The sequence below is a fragment of the Catharus ustulatus genome, chromosome 17, assembly GCF_009819885.2.
Source record: "Catharus ustulatus isolate bCatUst1 chromosome 17, bCatUst1.pri.v2, whole genome shotgun sequence".
In the NCBI taxonomy this organism is placed as follows: domain Eukaryota; kingdom Metazoa; phylum Chordata; class Aves; order Passeriformes; family Turdidae; genus Catharus; species Catharus ustulatus.
The window spans coordinates 9,197,090-9,213,986 of record NC_046237.1 but is presented as its reverse complement, the minus strand read 5'-3'; the positions used below and the strand labels follow the sequence as shown (position 1 = coordinate 9,213,986).

Below are 16,897 nucleotides of genomic sequence, written 5' to 3'. Positions count from 1 at the left end.
ACTAGTGCCCCTGGGAGAAAAGGCCTGATAGCTAATCTCAGTTTAAAATTCACTGTGTGGATTAAAGCAGACCACTGGAGCTGAGCATTCAGTGGGACAGAAAGGTGTGTCAGCACCTCTGGGAGGTTTTGGTGGCTTCAGGAGGCTCATGACCTGAGTCCCTTCTGCAGCAGCAAAGCACAGCTTGCAAACAGGCTGCTGAAGTTACTTTGCCCCTGCTTGCTTCCCAAAGTTACCAAGTGAAGAGCTAGAAAGGCACAGCAGTTTCATGCAAAGTTTCTTGGCTTAGTGAAGTGTTGGCAGGGCAGCTTTTTTCATCTCATGCCATCCTTCTCTACAAGGGCTCTTTCTAGTAGCTTTATTTTTGTGAATTCACCTCATTTTTGTGATCCTTTTCTAAATCAAGAGGTTTTCTGCAGCTCAGGCTCATTCATATTTCAGAACTTGGACTTAAGTAACATGCTCAGTTATTAATAGTGTGAGATGGATGGCAGAATTAGGACATTCGGGTGCTCTGGTTCAACTCTCTTGTAATTAAGTAGGGAGCCTCACCTGGCCTTCACAACTTGTGTTGGTTAGCTGGAGGACTTCAGCCATGGGGACACAAATTGGCTCAACCTCTAATTCTCCTTGTGAATTAACAAAAAGAAAGCCCTGGGATGGTGCTGGCCCACTAACCAGCCACTCCTCTTTCTACTTGGATGTTTTCCTGATACCCACATTTTAATAGCTGGCAAAGTTCTGTAAGTTTGGAACTGACAACATGCAGAACATCACTGATTGTTGATTCTATGTATGACACTTCCCTCAGCTTTCTAGGGAGGAAATATTACAGTGTAGTAGTTTAAATAAATCAGTTAGATTAATTGCCTGTGCCAAATGTATATGTTCTCTGAGGCCATCAGCTAAATTTTCCTTGACTTGATACATACTTGGACTGCAGACCCTCAGGGTTTCCTTGGTGGGCTGCTGTCAGAGGAGAGTTTAACTTTTGGTGAGGCTTAAAACCCAAAATCCAAGAAATGGAAAGATTGAATCCCCTAATTGCATGCAGTGAGGATGTGTGTGTGTCTGTGGTTTATTGCACTATAAATATCATTTATATTACATTTTTAAGTCATCCCCCCTTGCCCAAGCACAGAAGCAGCAGATGAAGGATGAAGAGGGATGTGGGATGTGTCTGACCCAGACAACTGGAGCAGCATAAGCAGTTCCATGCTTGTCTGTCCCAGGAGACCTGGGCTACAGACAGGGCAGTGTTCAGGTTTGATTGCTTGGCTGCTGCAGAAATATTACAGCAGTGAATTTTCTGGATGGCTGTGGACATTTTATTTAATCAGACTCTACTGCAAAGCCTGGCAGATTGGGGGAAGAGAAGGGGGCAGTGTGTTCCATTTTCTTATAAAAATAAAAATGCAAAAGCAGCCATCAGATGAAGCTATTTAGATCCTGCTGCTGCAAACAAAATAGAGACATGGAAAGAATTCTGAAGAGCTGGGTCTAGCTGTGAAGTAGTTCCCATGAAATACTCTGAAAGAACCAAACATTTTTGTTAGTGTTATGGCACTGCAACTCTTTTATAGTGAAAAGCTAAACAATTTTCCATGGTAGTAAAAAACTCCATTTGAAAGTCACTGACAGTGGAACATACGTGTTTACCTTTTTGGCTGTTGGTTTTCTCTCTTTTGACAGGGAAGGAAAAAATCTCCAAGTGATTTTCCTGGCTATGTGTTTGTTGCAGAACTTTTTCTTTAGACAGTTTTAAATGAAAATTTTTGCCATTTAATTTTTTTCTATAGGTGAATTATCAAAAAGGTCAAAATTAAAAATAGCACCATGGGAACTATTTGGCTTTAACCTCAAAAAGAGGAGAAAAAATGTTTAAAATAGGAAATTGGAGCTCATGAAGAAAGGAAGAGAAATTGATGCTCTACTCATGCCTGAGCCAAGCTACAAGAGATAACATCTACTGGGGTGGAGACTTGCTTAAATACAGGCACAGTTGGATTTAAACCAAACTGCAGCTTAGGCCAGCATGGAGGGAAGAATGCTGCTTTAAGTGTCTGAGGAGTTGGGCTTTGGGCTGGGTTGTGGGAGAACTAGGCAAGGCAGCCTCAGAGGCTGTTCATGAAAATAACCCTGTGAATGAATTTTGGTCCTCTGCTGATGGTGAGGGGGAAGAACAGAGACCTCTGGGTTCAGGGGGAGTTGGTTTGACATCCACACCTCTGGGCATGGGTGTCAGCACTGCCTGTAGGTGTGGGTGAGGACAGTCTGAGCACCAGGATGACAGGAAGCTTTTCTGTGCTAAAATACCCTTGTGGATCAGGAGCAATGGGATGTACTGGGACTGTGCTGCTGTGGGAATTTGGAGGTGTCTCATTGGTATCTCCAGAGGTTTCCCATGCAGGGCAGGGTGTCCTGGCCCTGCTCTGCATTCAGCTGGAGTTGGTAGCTGTAACAGCAATGCAAATAGTTGCTAATTTTACTATTTTTCTGGCTCTCACAAGAAGAGTTGATTGAACTTTCCTGACCCTGTGAATGTATCTAACCTCCACAGATTAAGAATTAACATGTTGAAATATTTTTTTCCATCCCATAAAGATTCTGTGCTTAATTTGGAAAGAAAGGGTGTGATTTTGTTGGTGTCTGAAACTAGGACAAGGGGAACGAAGCATACAGCCTGATTAGTGCCCCTGCTTATCCCCAGCCATTTTCTGTCATTCTGGTGGATTACTCAGGCTGTGATGATAGCCTGGCATGTTCTGGAGCACAGTACAAACTGCCTCTCTTTAGGTGCTCATAATTCACACTCCATTAGGATGTTGATGTAGGGAATGCTTGGCAGGATGTCAGGGCTTGCCAGGCATGATGAGATTGAGTTCATCTTGTTAAACTGCATTCTAAAGGGACAATCCAGTATTTTATTTTTTTTTCCTCAGCAGAAGCAGCCCCTTAGGAGAGCATCAGGGCTTGCTCTGAGCAGACACCCCTGTAAAGGGGCTGTGCTGCCCACCTGGCAGCCGACAGCTCAGCGTGTGCCAGGCTGTCACAGGTGTTGGGTATTCATGCAAGGCTGTGGGAAGACTTCTCTTTTTCTGCTTTGAAGCTGAACAATGGAATTTTTATTCATCTCAGAACTGATTCATGGCACACAAGTCTTAGTACGTGTCATGGGGAGTCAGCATCTGACTAAACAGAAATCTTTTTTGTTTTTTTAAACACTTCAGGAACAACAATGCAGTGACAAAGTTTCAAGGGGAGAAGTTAATGTACTGACTCTTTTCTCAGAGTACCTGAAAATAGGTAAGAAGTGAAATGGTCAGTGCTTCAGCAGTCTGGGGTGCTGAGCTGAGACTCCCACTGCTGCTTTTTGCCCACTGAAATGCCAAAGACCAGTTGTTGGACTTGGGGACCTTCCTCACCTCAGCAGGTGATAATATCCAGATGGATGCTTGATGTTTTCCTTTTGTTTCCCAAACTGACCTGCTTCATCTTTTCTCAGGGGCAGATCTTCATGGGGAAGAAGGCTAGAAAAAACTCTTAGGGTCAAAACCAAAGAGTGAAGTTATTGGCTGTGGAGAATGAAAGGACTCGTGAGCCCATGTTTGAGGCAAGGGTGGAGCAGGAGGATTCAGCATGAGCTGAAAGGAGATAGCTCTGGGTAAATTTGTGCAGGCACTTGAGTCCTGTCCTGTCTCTGCTTTCTACCTGATCTACAGTGTGCTCTGAAGGCTTCCTTGGCTCTGCCAGATGGGTTTTTCTGTGTTCCCTTGCTGGAGTTGTCAGTTCTTCATGCTTTATAAGTGCAGGTTTGTATTTTGGAGTGAAGCAGGCGATTCATGAGCTGAGGAGCCCAGGTGTGAATCCAGAGAGCAGAGTCTGCCCAGGCTGATGCCCTGCAGCATGTTTGGCTGGGAATTGTTCCATACTGCTACACTTGGGTAAGAAAAGCAGTGGGCATGCAGTCTCTTGAGTCAATCTTGAACTAACTTTCTTGGAAAATACAAAAGGCTGTATTTTTCCAGAGCTTTGCAATAGAAACAAATGAAAGTAAGCATCCAGCTGATTTCCCTTCCTGATTTTCCTCCTGACACCTGAAACTGAAGTTTGTGAAGGGATGACAGATACTCACACTGTTTTGCCAGACCCTTGGTGTCTTGGGTGGCCCGTGTTGGTGCTGTGTGTCCATGTGCTTTGGGTGCCACTGTGCTCTGTGCTTGGAAGTGGTTGGGTCATTTAAGAGCCAGGCTGATTGAGCAGAAATTCAGTCAATGCCTAATCTCAGGGCTAAATCAATACCAATTAATTCTAAAGTACAGGAGGGTCTGTAGCACATGCATCACGATGGTTTCTTCTTGTGATGGTAGCAAATGTGAAGGAGGAGAAAATTGAAAAGAAAGTGGAAAAGACAAAGATGTTAACAAGTACCTGGGTGGAGGAAAAGGAAGCAACAAGAGAGGAGACAGTGTAGGGATAACAATGAGAGGGGCATGCTCTGTCTCTCAGAAATGCCGTCTATCAGAGTAATTCTGTGTAGGAGTAATAATTATATAATCATGACCTTGTGATGAGCTGTTGCAGGACTCACATAGATTTTTCAAGACTTCCTGGCTTCTGAGCATGGAGAGCCCTGTCAGTGGCAGAGAGGAAGAGCTTCAAAGAGTTGTGTGTGGGAATGATGTAGAAGAGGACATGAGAAGTGGTTATTCTTTCCTTAGGTGAGAGAAGGGAGCAGCGCCGCTGTTATTTTTCCCACCCCCATGATTTCAGGCACGTCCAGTTCTTGGTGGCAGCTCTTCCTTGGGAGTGGCACCATCCTTGAGCTGCCTCTGTGTGGGTGACAGCTGAAAGTTTAGTTAAGGGAGCCATCCAAAAGGTGGTCTGCTCTCCACAGGACACCTGCATGGTCACCTTGCTCCTCTTTGTTCATTGCTGGGCTGTCTGGAAGGAACTTTTGGTTGGCTGGTCTAACATCACTCAAAGATGAGGGGAAACATGATGATGAGACCTAATTAATAATGAATGAAATTATGGAATATAATTAATATCAGTCAAGAAGAATGTACAGAAAATGGGTCTTGTGAGAAACTTTTTTTCTCCAAGTTTTAGAAGACAGATATCTGGGTAAATGTCATAAGTATGTTAGGGTTTTGTCCTAGAACAACATGACCCTAAAAATGTGATTGTGATAAATGGATTAAAAACTTGCTTTACATATCAAAAAGCAGTTGTCAAGGAAAAGCCTCAAAGGCAGGAGGGCTGTCTTGAAGGCCTGGTGGTGCTCAGTGTTTTCAATTGATTTGAAACAAGCATGACTTAAACCTCACTTAATTCACAGGTGATGTGGACATTGGAAGCAGAGTAAATAGTATTGAGGGTGAGAGAGCTGTATAAAGCTGTCTGGGGTTTTGCTTGCTTTCTATTCAAATAAAATTAGTTTTCTTACATGTTTTTTAATATAATGTTCTGTGAGGTTGTACCAGCAGGACAGGCAAGGGACTGCACAGCCTCCAGGAGAGGTGTGATGTGACCAGGAGCTTACTGTGGTTTTGGGAGATGCCAGCAGAAGTAGTGAAGATGAGAGTACAAGCTGATTTTTACCTCTGTATGCATTTCTGCACTAAAATGCAGGCTCCAGTTCTGTTCTCAAAAGGGTGTTTAAAACCTGGGGAGGTTGTTACAAATATTCAAGGCCAAGAGAAAAATATGCCAGAGCATGAGAGACAGAGAGAGATCTCAATCTGTTTAGCTTGTCAAAATAAGATTGAGAGATAACTCATCTGCCCTGCAGAAAAGTCTTTATAGTGAGAACACAAAGCAGCTCTTGGGGTGGAGAGGGGCGCTAAAAAAACCTGATGTGTGAAAGCTGAAACCAGGCAAACTTAAGCCACATCTCTAAATGTCAGGTAGTAAAATAAACTGTGCAGGCAAATGGCAGATTCTTCATCTCTCAATATCTTCAAACCCAGAGTGGATAGTGCTTTAGAAGGTATTCTTTAGCCAAACATAAATAGTTTGGCTGAACAGAGCAGAATTGAAGCACCTGTCAACACTGAGAACTTGGCAGAGTGACCGCAGGGCCCTTCTGGTTGTTGGCGTCAGCAAGGTGCTGTGTATCTTCATCCTGGATATTTGACCAAAACATTTCTTCTTCCCAAGGTCATCCCGAAGCAAAATCCTCTTTTAGTGATGTGTTGCACTGCAGGCTTGACTGACTGCTTAACCTCTGTTGTTTGCTGCTTAATTGGAAGAGGTGCAGGGAATAAATCTGGTGACGCTGCAGAAAAGGTCGATACTGCTCTTACTTGTTTCAGATACCACTGACAAATTAAGACAAATGATTTTGCCAGGCAACACCCACATAGATGCATATCATTTACCTTCTGAATGGCAAAGGTGTCAAAGCACAAAGATTTCAGGAAGGGGAAGAGGCACAGCCCCTATGTCATGCTCTATGCTGACCAGAGGAGGTTAATGGTAGGTGACTGTTGCTTGTGAAAAATTTTTGGCTCACAGATGAGAAGTGCAGTGTCATCCATATTTATTTCCTTTCCAGGTGTGCTGTCCTTGATCTGTCCTTCTCTCCCAGCTTATGGGGGTGGATAGTTTAGGAACCTATATCTCCTTTCTGATGGCATCTCTGGTGCTTATGGTGATCTCTTAGCCTGTTTCAGTCATGCCTTTGGCTGCTGTGGTTTGGGAGCTTGCCTTTTTGGCAAAACAAATTATTCCCCTTCTGTTCAAAGGAAACTTTCAGTAAAAAGAAACTGTAGGGGGAGAAAGGTTGGAGAAGCCTTTCTCCAGAATAATGAGAGATCATTTGTAAGATGCAGGAGTTGCTGTGAATCTCTGTCTGGAAGAAGAGGGGGGAACAAAGGATTTTTGTCCCTTATTCCCATTGTCTTGTTTTACAGAGATTCTTGATTAAACTTTTGCCATTTTTCCTTTTCTTTTTTCTTTTTTTTTCTTTTTTTTCTTTTTTTTTTAATCTGCAAAAGCAATCAGGACTACTAGAAAATGACCCACCCAGCAGTGGAAAGCTGTGCATGTGATGCTCTACAGCTGAACTTGCCCCGTGCCAGCTAAATCTCTGGTACAGTGCCCTGGTGCTCCTACAGTGCTGCCTTTCCTTGCCTTTATTTCCCTTTATTTCAGTCAGGAAATGGTTGATAGAATAGAGCAAGCACCTTGTGTTGCTCCAAGCCCTTGCTCTGTCCCAAGCCTCTCGATTGTTGCCAGCTGTGGATGAGCAATCTTTTAATGTTGAGTGTCTCCAGGCACATCTCATTAAATTGGGGAAAAGAGATTTTTTTTTGAACTGATGTTGCCTGGCTGGGCAATGGGGCATTTTTAATTTGTTTCCTACATTTATGTTATTTGATGCTTTGGCTCAGGCTGCCAGCAGAGCTCCTGTGAGGACTGGGCTCAAAGGGCAGGAGGATGAGAGCTGTGAGAGCGCACGTGAAGGAGGGATGGGCACTGGTGCGTGTGGGTGACTCACAGATTGTTTGTGGAGGTGAATGCACGACAAATGAAATGGACCATCAAGTCTGCCCCCATGGCTGTGGGCTGTGCCCTCAGAGGAACCTACAAACCCCATCAGAGGCTCCAGGGAGCTGCACAAGGCTAAAGAGGGTGCATCAGAGGGAGCTGCTCTGCAGCTGGTTGGGAGAATAGGCACGGCCGTTTCACCAAGCTTTGTTGATGCCCATATTGTTGTTCTTGCCTGAAGGTTTGGATTTTGAAAGCACATGAGAAATATGTTTTACATTTGTGTAACTTCCTGATTTATACAATGTGCTTCATGCATTGCTGTAGGCACACAGACAGTACAAACTGTAGTTAATGTTAACCCAGAAGGTGCACATCATATCCTTAGCTCATAGGGACATGTGTACACAGGCTGCACCATATGTGGGGACAGCAGCTGGTACAGAGCCCTGGGGCCAGCACATTCACCCACTTGGAATCCTCATGATAGTAGAGGAAAAGGTACTTTACAGCTGTATTTATAGGAGAATTTTGTCTTTGTATTTCTATGTTGATATAATTGGAAAAGTCGGATAGGAAACATTTCTGATCTCTTACTAAATTTTTTTCTGAAGTCCCTCTTCACAGCAAGATCTAAAGAAAAGTATTTTAGGTCAAGCAGCCTGCTACAAATAACAGTGTATTTTAGGCAGGTTATTACAGATACCCTCATATTTCCAAAGTAGTTCAGAAAGTGATTCACAAGAAGTTCCACCTGAATATGAGGAAGAACAACTTCACTGTGTGGGTGCACTGAACAGGTTGCCCAGGAAGTGGTGGAGTCTCCCTCACTGGAGATATTCCAGAACCATCTGATGCAATCCTGTGCAGTGTGCTCTAGGATGACCCTGTTTCAGCAGGGAGGATGGATCAGATGACCCACTGTGGTCCTTCCAACCTTACCCATCCTGTGATTCTTTGAAAGATTTGCTTTCTTTAATATTTGATGATCCTGAATTCTCCAGACTCAGTAGCTGGGTCATTTCTCCTCTGGAGGTGGTACTCAAAAAAGCTGGAAGGTTTCTAAGAGCACAGTGGGTCAGAGGTTTGTTGCCTGAATCCAGAGTAATGACTGGGCATCTTTAGAGGATTTAGATAATTTTGCTTTGTTCAGAAAACTTGTAGCAGATGTGTTTCAGGATGAGTGCACTATGTGGGATGGAATCTGGAGCTTCCTAACACCAGCTACAGCAATTAATAGTAATGGTATTCATTACATATTCATTACATAACATGGTTTGTTCTGAGAAACAGACTGCTTGAGATGGAGGATGAAAATAGCAGCTGTTAATTTCAGAGGGCTGAGCCTCTGAAGACTGCACCCAGGAGGAACCAGAACCTACTTAATTCCCTCTGTGCTGGGGCTGAGGGTGTCTACCAGGGGGACTAGTCCTCTCCAGGGCTTTCCACTGCTGGTGCCTTTCTGGTGCCACCAGGGAATGTTTTGGCTGTGCCCAACTGTTCCCCTGTGGCCAGTCTGGGAGGGCTCCTGCTTTCACAGCACCTCTGGTGCTGCCTGGCCTTTTCCTCCCCTCTGCTCACTCAGTGGTCACCAGGACCTGCCACTCTGTGCTGCTCCACACAGCCTGAGGCAGCGACATGGGATTTGGGAAAGGCTTGGAGACATCAGGCTGTAGATCTCAGCTGTGCCTGTTCTCAGACTGGGCAGCTCTGGGTGTAGCCAGCTGGTGTGGCTGCCTGCTCAGTGGATGATTAATTGGTACAAATGGTTGGAGTAGGTGGGGAGGGTGTGATGCTCTGAGTACCTGCTGGGCCTGGCACAGTGGAGCAGTGAGCGTGTTCCAGAGGTGGCTCAGGAGCTGCTGATGAAGCAGGGCTGAGTAAGGGAAGTGTTGTGTGACAGATGCCAGGCTGGTCTTCTAAAACACCTCCTCTGCTTCTCCTTGGCTCTGTCAGTGCAGGAGGCTTTGGGAATAGAGGCTGACCCTTTCTCCCTTGTGTTCCTAGATGGTGATGGTCGGAGACTGAAAGGAGCCATCCAGAGGAGCACAGAAACTGGCCTGGCTGTGGAAATGCCCAGCAGGACCGTCCGTCAAGCCAGCCACGAGTCCATCGAGGACAGCATGAACAGCTATGGATCAGAGGGAAAGTAAGTCATCCAAAGGGAGCTGGGTAATCACTCATGGGATGCACTGTTCCTGTACCTATTCATTTTCCTCCAGCATGATGGACGATGTGTGTTTCTGACTGCCTGTGCTGCAGGTGTACTGCCCATGCAATTAGAGCAGATCTCCCTGTCTGCATAGCTGGCACATACTTGACTGTTTATATACTTTTCTTAGTGTCCTCATTACTCTGAGCTGAAGCAGATACCCATTACTTTTAACTGCTTTGCCTTTGGATGAGTAATTCAGGGTCAATAGCAGAGGCTCATTACTGCTCATAAATTAAAAACCAGTAGTTTTTAATATTGCACAATAGTGTCCATTTCCCCTGTTTCAAAATAGCCCTTTGATTTGGGGCAGGTGGAAGTCTCAACGTACTGAAAAGGGTGAAAGTAATAAATACATCATAGCATAGCAAAATTCTGATATCAAAATATGTGTTTTGGCACCTGTGTGTATTTTGGTGAAAAACTTAGTTTTGTTTCATCTGAGTTACAGTGTCCTAAAAGAATGTGTTTCAGGAAAGATTTTTGACCCCAAGAGAAGTTACAGCACGCTTGCATTTAGACTTTATAGCAGAATGCAAAGCAGAGGATCTTTAGGCCAGAACTTTGGGACCTGACTTGTCTCCAGTTCTGGTTTTTGTATTTCCATTACTTGAAGCCATATATGGAAATTTAATAATTTTACTAAGATGACTGTTCATGGGAATTTTTGCAAGGAAAAAACCCACAGCATTTAAAGAAGGCAGTACATACCATCCAATTTTTTTGCTTTCTAGGTGTGAGGCCAAAATGTTTCTATACCTGAAAGGTGTTCTAGTTAAGCCAAGGACCACACTTGGCATGACTCTGTATGCTCTCTCTAGTCCTGTGTGATATTCCAAATACACTGTACAGATAAAGTGCTGAGATAGTCCAAAGGCACTCTCAATTAATGTGATTCTGGTGTTAAATAAGTAACAAGCTGTAAATTAAGAGAGACTTTCTTTAGCTTTAGAAGTAGGCTAATCCTGGAAAGGCATCATAGATCTGTGCTGAGGGTTCAAAATAGTAATGAGGCACAGACTGCGATAGCAATCTTGTCACTCCAAAGCTGTGATGTACCTTATCTCTTCTGTGAGCTGCTGTCTCCAGGGAAATATTCCTGCTACACCAGCCCAGTCCTGTGGCTTGGAGTTCTGCCTCTGCTACTGGATGCAGAGGATTAGTGATTAAGTTCAGTCCCTGGGCAGTGAGGAGCAAGAATCTGCTTTCATGCCGAGCAAAATTCTTTCCTTTTTATATTTACATAGCTTACCCTCCTGGGAAGGGGTGTAATTCCCTCAATGGTCTGTGTCCTCTCACTTCATACACCAGTGGAGAGGGAGTATTTCTGCCAACAGAATACTGCACCCCTACAAGTGCTGTCTCACCCTGAAGGCAGGTGGCATGTAGCTATCACTTGACAGAAAAAGGAAAAGCTTGTCTTGCAGTCCAATTGTCTTTATTAGAACAAGCCTAACGTTTGGTATTCCAACCTTGAACGCTGCCAGGACATCCTTGCCAGCACCTTGGCCAGGGATGGGGTAGTTTCTTCTCCTCTCTGAAAAGTGTGATTAAGTGTTTCCTGGATGCTTTGTTCCTAGGTGGGGTAATTAATCTCTTCTGGGAACCCGGTGGGAATTGCAGCTATCAGTCTGAGCCACAAGTGATAAGCAAACAGGGCTGAGAGTACAAAGAGCTAAAAGGGCTCAATTCTCTTGAAACATGGTGGGAGGGGAGTTTCTCTGCTTTCTTTTCCTGCAGCAAAGAATGGAAATGTTTAGGGAATAGCTCTGAGGAACAGAAATGTGTTCTTCTAAATCAGATTTCTCTTGACCTCTCTCATTTGCTGTAGCTGTCTTCCCAGGGAGGCTGAATGAAGATTCATATGTCTCTGTTAGCTGTGGCAAGTTGATTTTCTTTCTAATAAAGGCTGGGTTTGTGACTGGTGCAGATACTCCCAGGTCAGAGAGTTTTCACCAGTGACTGTCAAAACCCTGGTTTTCAGCGAGGCAATGCTGCTCTAGTTCTTTCCACCTGTGCATTCCTTTGGTGTGTTCATACCTGGAAGAAGATGGATTCAAAACCTCTCAGCTTCTGTGTTTTTATAATCCTTATCAATTTAAGGACTAAAAGGACAATTTCCAAAGGTGGCACGCTGAAGTGATCAAAGATTTGGTGAAACTTTGCTGCAGCAGGCCTGAATTCCTGCCCTTACCATACAAACTACTTTTATAAAGAGTTGCTCACTGACTGCTTTTTTATGTTTGTTGCAGGGAGATGGTGGCAGCTGCCACAGCTGCTCTGTGCTAGTGCAAGGTATCACAGTTAAAGAATATTCTGAAGTGTGTGGTTTTAAATAATGCTTCTTTCATGTGAGCACCAGAGTGCAAAAAATCCAGATTTTTTTCATGGAGAGGCTTATTATGCAGGGGTATACCTCTGAGGTTTGCTAGGCCTTCTTTTGAATGCTCCCTTTACCTGATGATGAAGTGTACTGGAGACTAGCTGGGTTAAATGGTGCATCTCCTGGAATTAAAACTCATACAGCATGCCAGGAAACGCTGACATTGTCAGCACACTGCTTCATGTAAATTTTTGCCAGGCAAAAAATCCTCCACCCTTCCTATCCAGGTTTTCTATTGCACAGTGGTTGTGTGCTAGTATAGGAAATTAATATAATAAACCTCAATGTGAGACTTTGTAGAAGGACAAGTAGATACTGAATCTGAACAAAACTGTTTTCAATCATTCCCATGGCCAGGTTTCATTCCCTCATGCTCTCCTCACCCCATGCAGGCACTAAGCCTCATGAATGCAGGTGCTGGAGCCAGGCTGGGTTGTGTGCTGCAGGGAGGACATGGGACACAATCTGTCAAGCCCTCACTGTGTCTGCTGAGCTGTTCTTCACAGCACACTGGCTCTTAGACTGTGTTTTTCTTGTGCTTTCTAGGACTTACCTGCCATTTTACAGTGATCTTTCACCTCAGGTCTTGGTCTTTTTCATCTCTATAGATCTCAAGCAGCACTGCTGCCTTTCTGTTCCCTTTTTTGGGGATCTTTATGGCTGCAGTCTGCCCTCAGACAGGGTATGGAAGTGCTGTGCTCTCTAACCTTGTTGTCTGTCCTTCCCCTGTCATTGGAGAGCAGATCTGCTGCAGGTTGGTTGAGCTTTCACATACACAGATGTTTCCATTCATAATTCATCCGGAACAATCTTCGCACTGGTTACAAATCTCTGCAGCAGAGAATATTTTCTTCCATGTCTATAATTAAAGATTTGCTTGAGAAAACAGTTGCCCACTGTAGTAAGTGCTTATGGGGTAGTCTCAGGACACCAGGATTGCTGCAAGGATACAATTCCGAATATAGGAATAACTCACAAACAACCCTGTGAGATTCAGCGGAATCTCAGCTCCATCCTGGCTCTTGCATGATCTACATCTTGTTTTGGCTGGGTTTTGCTGCAGCTGCACGAGCCCATGTACAGCATTCAAAAAAGCAGTAGATTCTGGACTTGCATGTAACTTGTTCCTGCCAAACACTTTTCTTCCTGAAAATGGAGCAGAAAGATAAAAATGGGCCTGGAACAAAAGCTTGCTAGCTGCCATAGTGCCTAGTGAGTGGTACTCACAGTGTTTTTGTTCTTGGTGGCTACTGCTGAGATGATTAAGTTCTGGAGAGATCAGGTGATTTTTACCTTAGAAAAACACAGCAGGTGGTGACTAACAAGGACTTGGAGGATTGTTCTCGTATTATCTGAGATGAGTGTGCAGGTCCAGCAAGGAATCATCTTTCTGGCCATGTCACCTCTCCTCTCCATGGCGAGGGCAGTGCTGCCTGAGCTCTGCCCTGTTGTGCCCAGGCAGGAGGCAGGACACAGCCTGGCACCAGCACGGGCATCTCACACCTCTTGGCTCCCTTCTGTCTCTGGTGCCAGTTCTCCTGCTGGGCCTGGTGCAAGCCAACACTGGGACTTAGGCTGGGGGAGCTGCCTGCCCTTCTCTGCTTCACTGTGGAACAATGATTAACAGGAAGCAGGAGAAAATACTGGCCTGGGTTATGACTACATGGCCACATGAAAATTCACTTCCCTTCACCAGAAATTATCCATCAATATGCAAGAATGACCAAAAGACTTGATTCCTGAATGCCCCTTTCAGGAGATTCACGTTGCAGCTATTCCCTGAATGTTTCTTTTTGACTTCCAAAGCCAGGAGACTTCTAGACACTTTTATAACAGATTATCTTAAGGCCTCTTTTTATCTGAGTCCTTTAAAAAAAGTAATTAAATGTGTTGTTAATAGCAGTTCCGGCTGTAAGAAATTGGTGCCTTTTGAGATGGAAACTAGGAGAGGCATGGAGATTATTTCTGTAATATATCAAGAAATTCCTTAGCCTATTCAGCAGCAGCACATCCTTTTGTGCTGGCAGAGCTTGACCAGCACAGCTCAGAAAGGATGTGACCTTGAGAGCTGTAATTACAGCAGGAAATACAGCGAATCCCACCTTCAGCATCCTCTTGGGAACAGACAGAATTGCTCACTGAAGACAGGTAGCTATCTTTTATTCAGTGCATCTGAGATGACTAGTGATTGCTAAAAATGGAGCTAGCCTGGCAAGGTGGGGAAGGGAGTGGGGGAGGTCTTTGTGCAGAATTCACTGCATAGTTTTTATAGCACTGTTTCAGTGGCAGAATTCATACAGCAGAAGGAACGGGATACGCGAGCAGAGTACAATGTGTTACAGCACATAAGACAGCACGTCACAGGGCTAAAAATGCTGCAGAAAGTGGAGTGGCCCAGAGAGAAACAGAGCTTGTTGAGAGGCAGAGTTGGAGATCTTGCCTGGCACAGGAGAGGTGTGCAGTTGGTGGGGTTAGGATGGGTTTGGGTCCTGCAGGGATGGATTCTCATGGAAAACATTCCCAGCCAAAGTGAAGGCTCCTGCAGCGTTCCAATCAACTTTGACAGGTTAAGGGGCTGTGTGCCCAGTCCCTGGGCACTGTAGTTGGATGCATATTCCTTGTGCACACCATAAATATTTGAAAGTAATAGACATTGGCAAGTTCTGCCTTCCTCCTTAGCTGATAGATATCTGCTTGGCTCCTTCCTGTGAGATGCTATTTAAAAGACGTTAACATGCAATATGGATGAGTGTGATTGTTACACAGAACATTACTGCTCCCTGAAATTGGAGTTCTGATGGGGTTTTTTTAATGCTCAAGTAAAATAACTGTCAAATATGTTATCAGTCTCAGAGGAGACTTCCTCCTCCCCATTTCTTCTGGCTGAAGGAATGTGTTGCTGTCCCTGTTTTTTAAAGGTAGAGCTGGAGAGTTTAGCCCTGTGTTAGATGTAGATGTGTGCTGTGTCTGTTAGTTCAGCTGTGCAAGTCAAGCCACTGAGATGCATGGCTGTGTTTAGGCAACTTGCTTATTAATTGCAAGTTTGTGCCCATGAGAGGACAAAAAAAGGCTTTTTTATTTACAAGAACAGCACAATAACCCCAGGCCCAGACTCATCCCATGCACATACCAGACACAGTGGAGCAAGCCTTTAAGAATGGATCACCTCTGTAGACCTGAGATGATGGCAGATAGCTGTTTGTGTGGATAGTGTAACTGAATCCATGAAAAGAACAAGACAAATCTTCTGAAAATAGCTGCTGTCTGGGTGTGCCAGGGGCTGGCTGTGTTGAAGCTGTCTGGCCTCACCACCTTGCTGAACCCACAGCAGTGGAGTTCCGTGGGAGTCAAGGTGTGCAACTTGTGAAACAGAGAGACAGGAATGGGGATTTGGTCCAAGAGGGAGGACACAAAATTCTCTTCTCCTGGGAGAGCTCCTAGACAAAAGGGTGTTACACCCAGCCTGGGAAGGGAGGAGATGCATGCCTCACTCTGTATTTCTTCTGCACAGGCACGGCAGCAAGTGTGTGGCCATTACACATTAGTATAATCAAGACCAGTCTCAAAGTCTTATAAGTCTTACAAAAAGGTGTTGTACCAAGAGGAAAAGAAAGGGAATATGTGGTCTGTTTTTCAGACTGATAATTCACAGATTATGTTCAGGACTGATGTGAAAAGAGGAAGGACTGGAAAAAAATGTGGAAGTAAAAAATAAAGCATTGCACAGGAATAAACTCTCAGGGAAGGATTTTAAGAACAGGTTAGAAAAGCAACTGCCATGGATGGTGTAAATAAGACTCCTCTGGCCTTGGGACCTGTGTGTGGACTGGCTGACCTGTGGAGATGCATCCTGGCCATGTTTCCTGCGAGTATTACAAGATTTTGACAAGCTGATTCTGCAAACGCTCGCAGCAGCATAATGGGATACCTGGCATGCAGAGTCCCAGAAGCAATTTAAAAATAGATTTAGAAAAGAGGTCAGACAAACTCTGCACGGACAGGAAAAGAAATTAATGATACATTTTCCCTAAATGTGCCTTTGCACACTCTGCATGCTAATCTATAGCCACCAGCAGGCGGGAGTGTGGAAGGGACTGGCCAGAGCCACATCTGCTGTGTGAGGGATCAGCACAGCTGCTCTGCATTTTCTTCATAGCATTTTGTGTGGAACTCAGTGTTGTCCATCTAGGCATTCAGATCCTGATCAGTTTAAAAGCAAACTCTGAAAAGCTGGTTCTCCATGCAGTTATAAGGAGCAGCTGCTGTGCCATGAAGGAAGCAATGCATGATTTACACATAGAGGGGAAGGACAGGAATCCTTGCAGGGAGTAGGTCAGGAAATGCAGCTACCCTGAAAGAGCAGAGAAGCAAGCAGCTGGCAAGGAGCCTTTAAGCCACTCTTAACTTGCTCTACAGAGGACAGATTTCATACACCCTGACTACAGCATGCAGCACAAGAACACAGTCTTCAGAGGCTGCACAGATTTCCTAAATTATCAGGATTAGGAATGTTGTGTTTAAAAAGAAGGTCTAGGCAGTTTCAGCCCCAGTTTGAGCACACAGCTTCTAAGATCTGTAGCATGTAGAATATTCTGAGTTGGAAGGGACCCACAAGGATCCTCGAATCCAGCTCCTGGCCCTGCACAGGTCACCCCAACACTCCCACCCTGTGCCTGAGAGCGGTGTCCAAACACTTCTAGAACTCAGGGCAGTGCTGTGACCACTGTCCTGGGGAGCCTGTTCCAGTGCCCAGCCACCCTCTGGGTGAAAACCTTTTCCTAATATCCAGCCTAAACCTCCTCTAGCTC

The 16,897-nt window shown here is 44.7% G+C and overlaps 1 protein-coding gene across 1 annotated transcript in view; it reads left to right on the top strand.

Annotated features, from left to right (window-relative positions):
• The first annotated feature begins 4,363 nt into the window (after nucleotides 1-4,363).
• Nucleotides 4,364-16,897, top strand: part of RIMS4 (regulating synaptic membrane exocytosis 4) — a 29,925-nt gene continuing 17,391 nt past the window's right edge. The window contains exons 1-2 of the mRNA XM_033075241.1: nucleotides 4,364-4,470; nucleotides 9,398-9,643. Coding sequence (XP_032931132.1) covers nucleotides 4,364-4,470; nucleotides 9,398-9,643 — 353 coding nt within the window. The remainder of the gene's footprint in view (nucleotides 4,471-9,397; nucleotides 9,644-16,897) is intronic.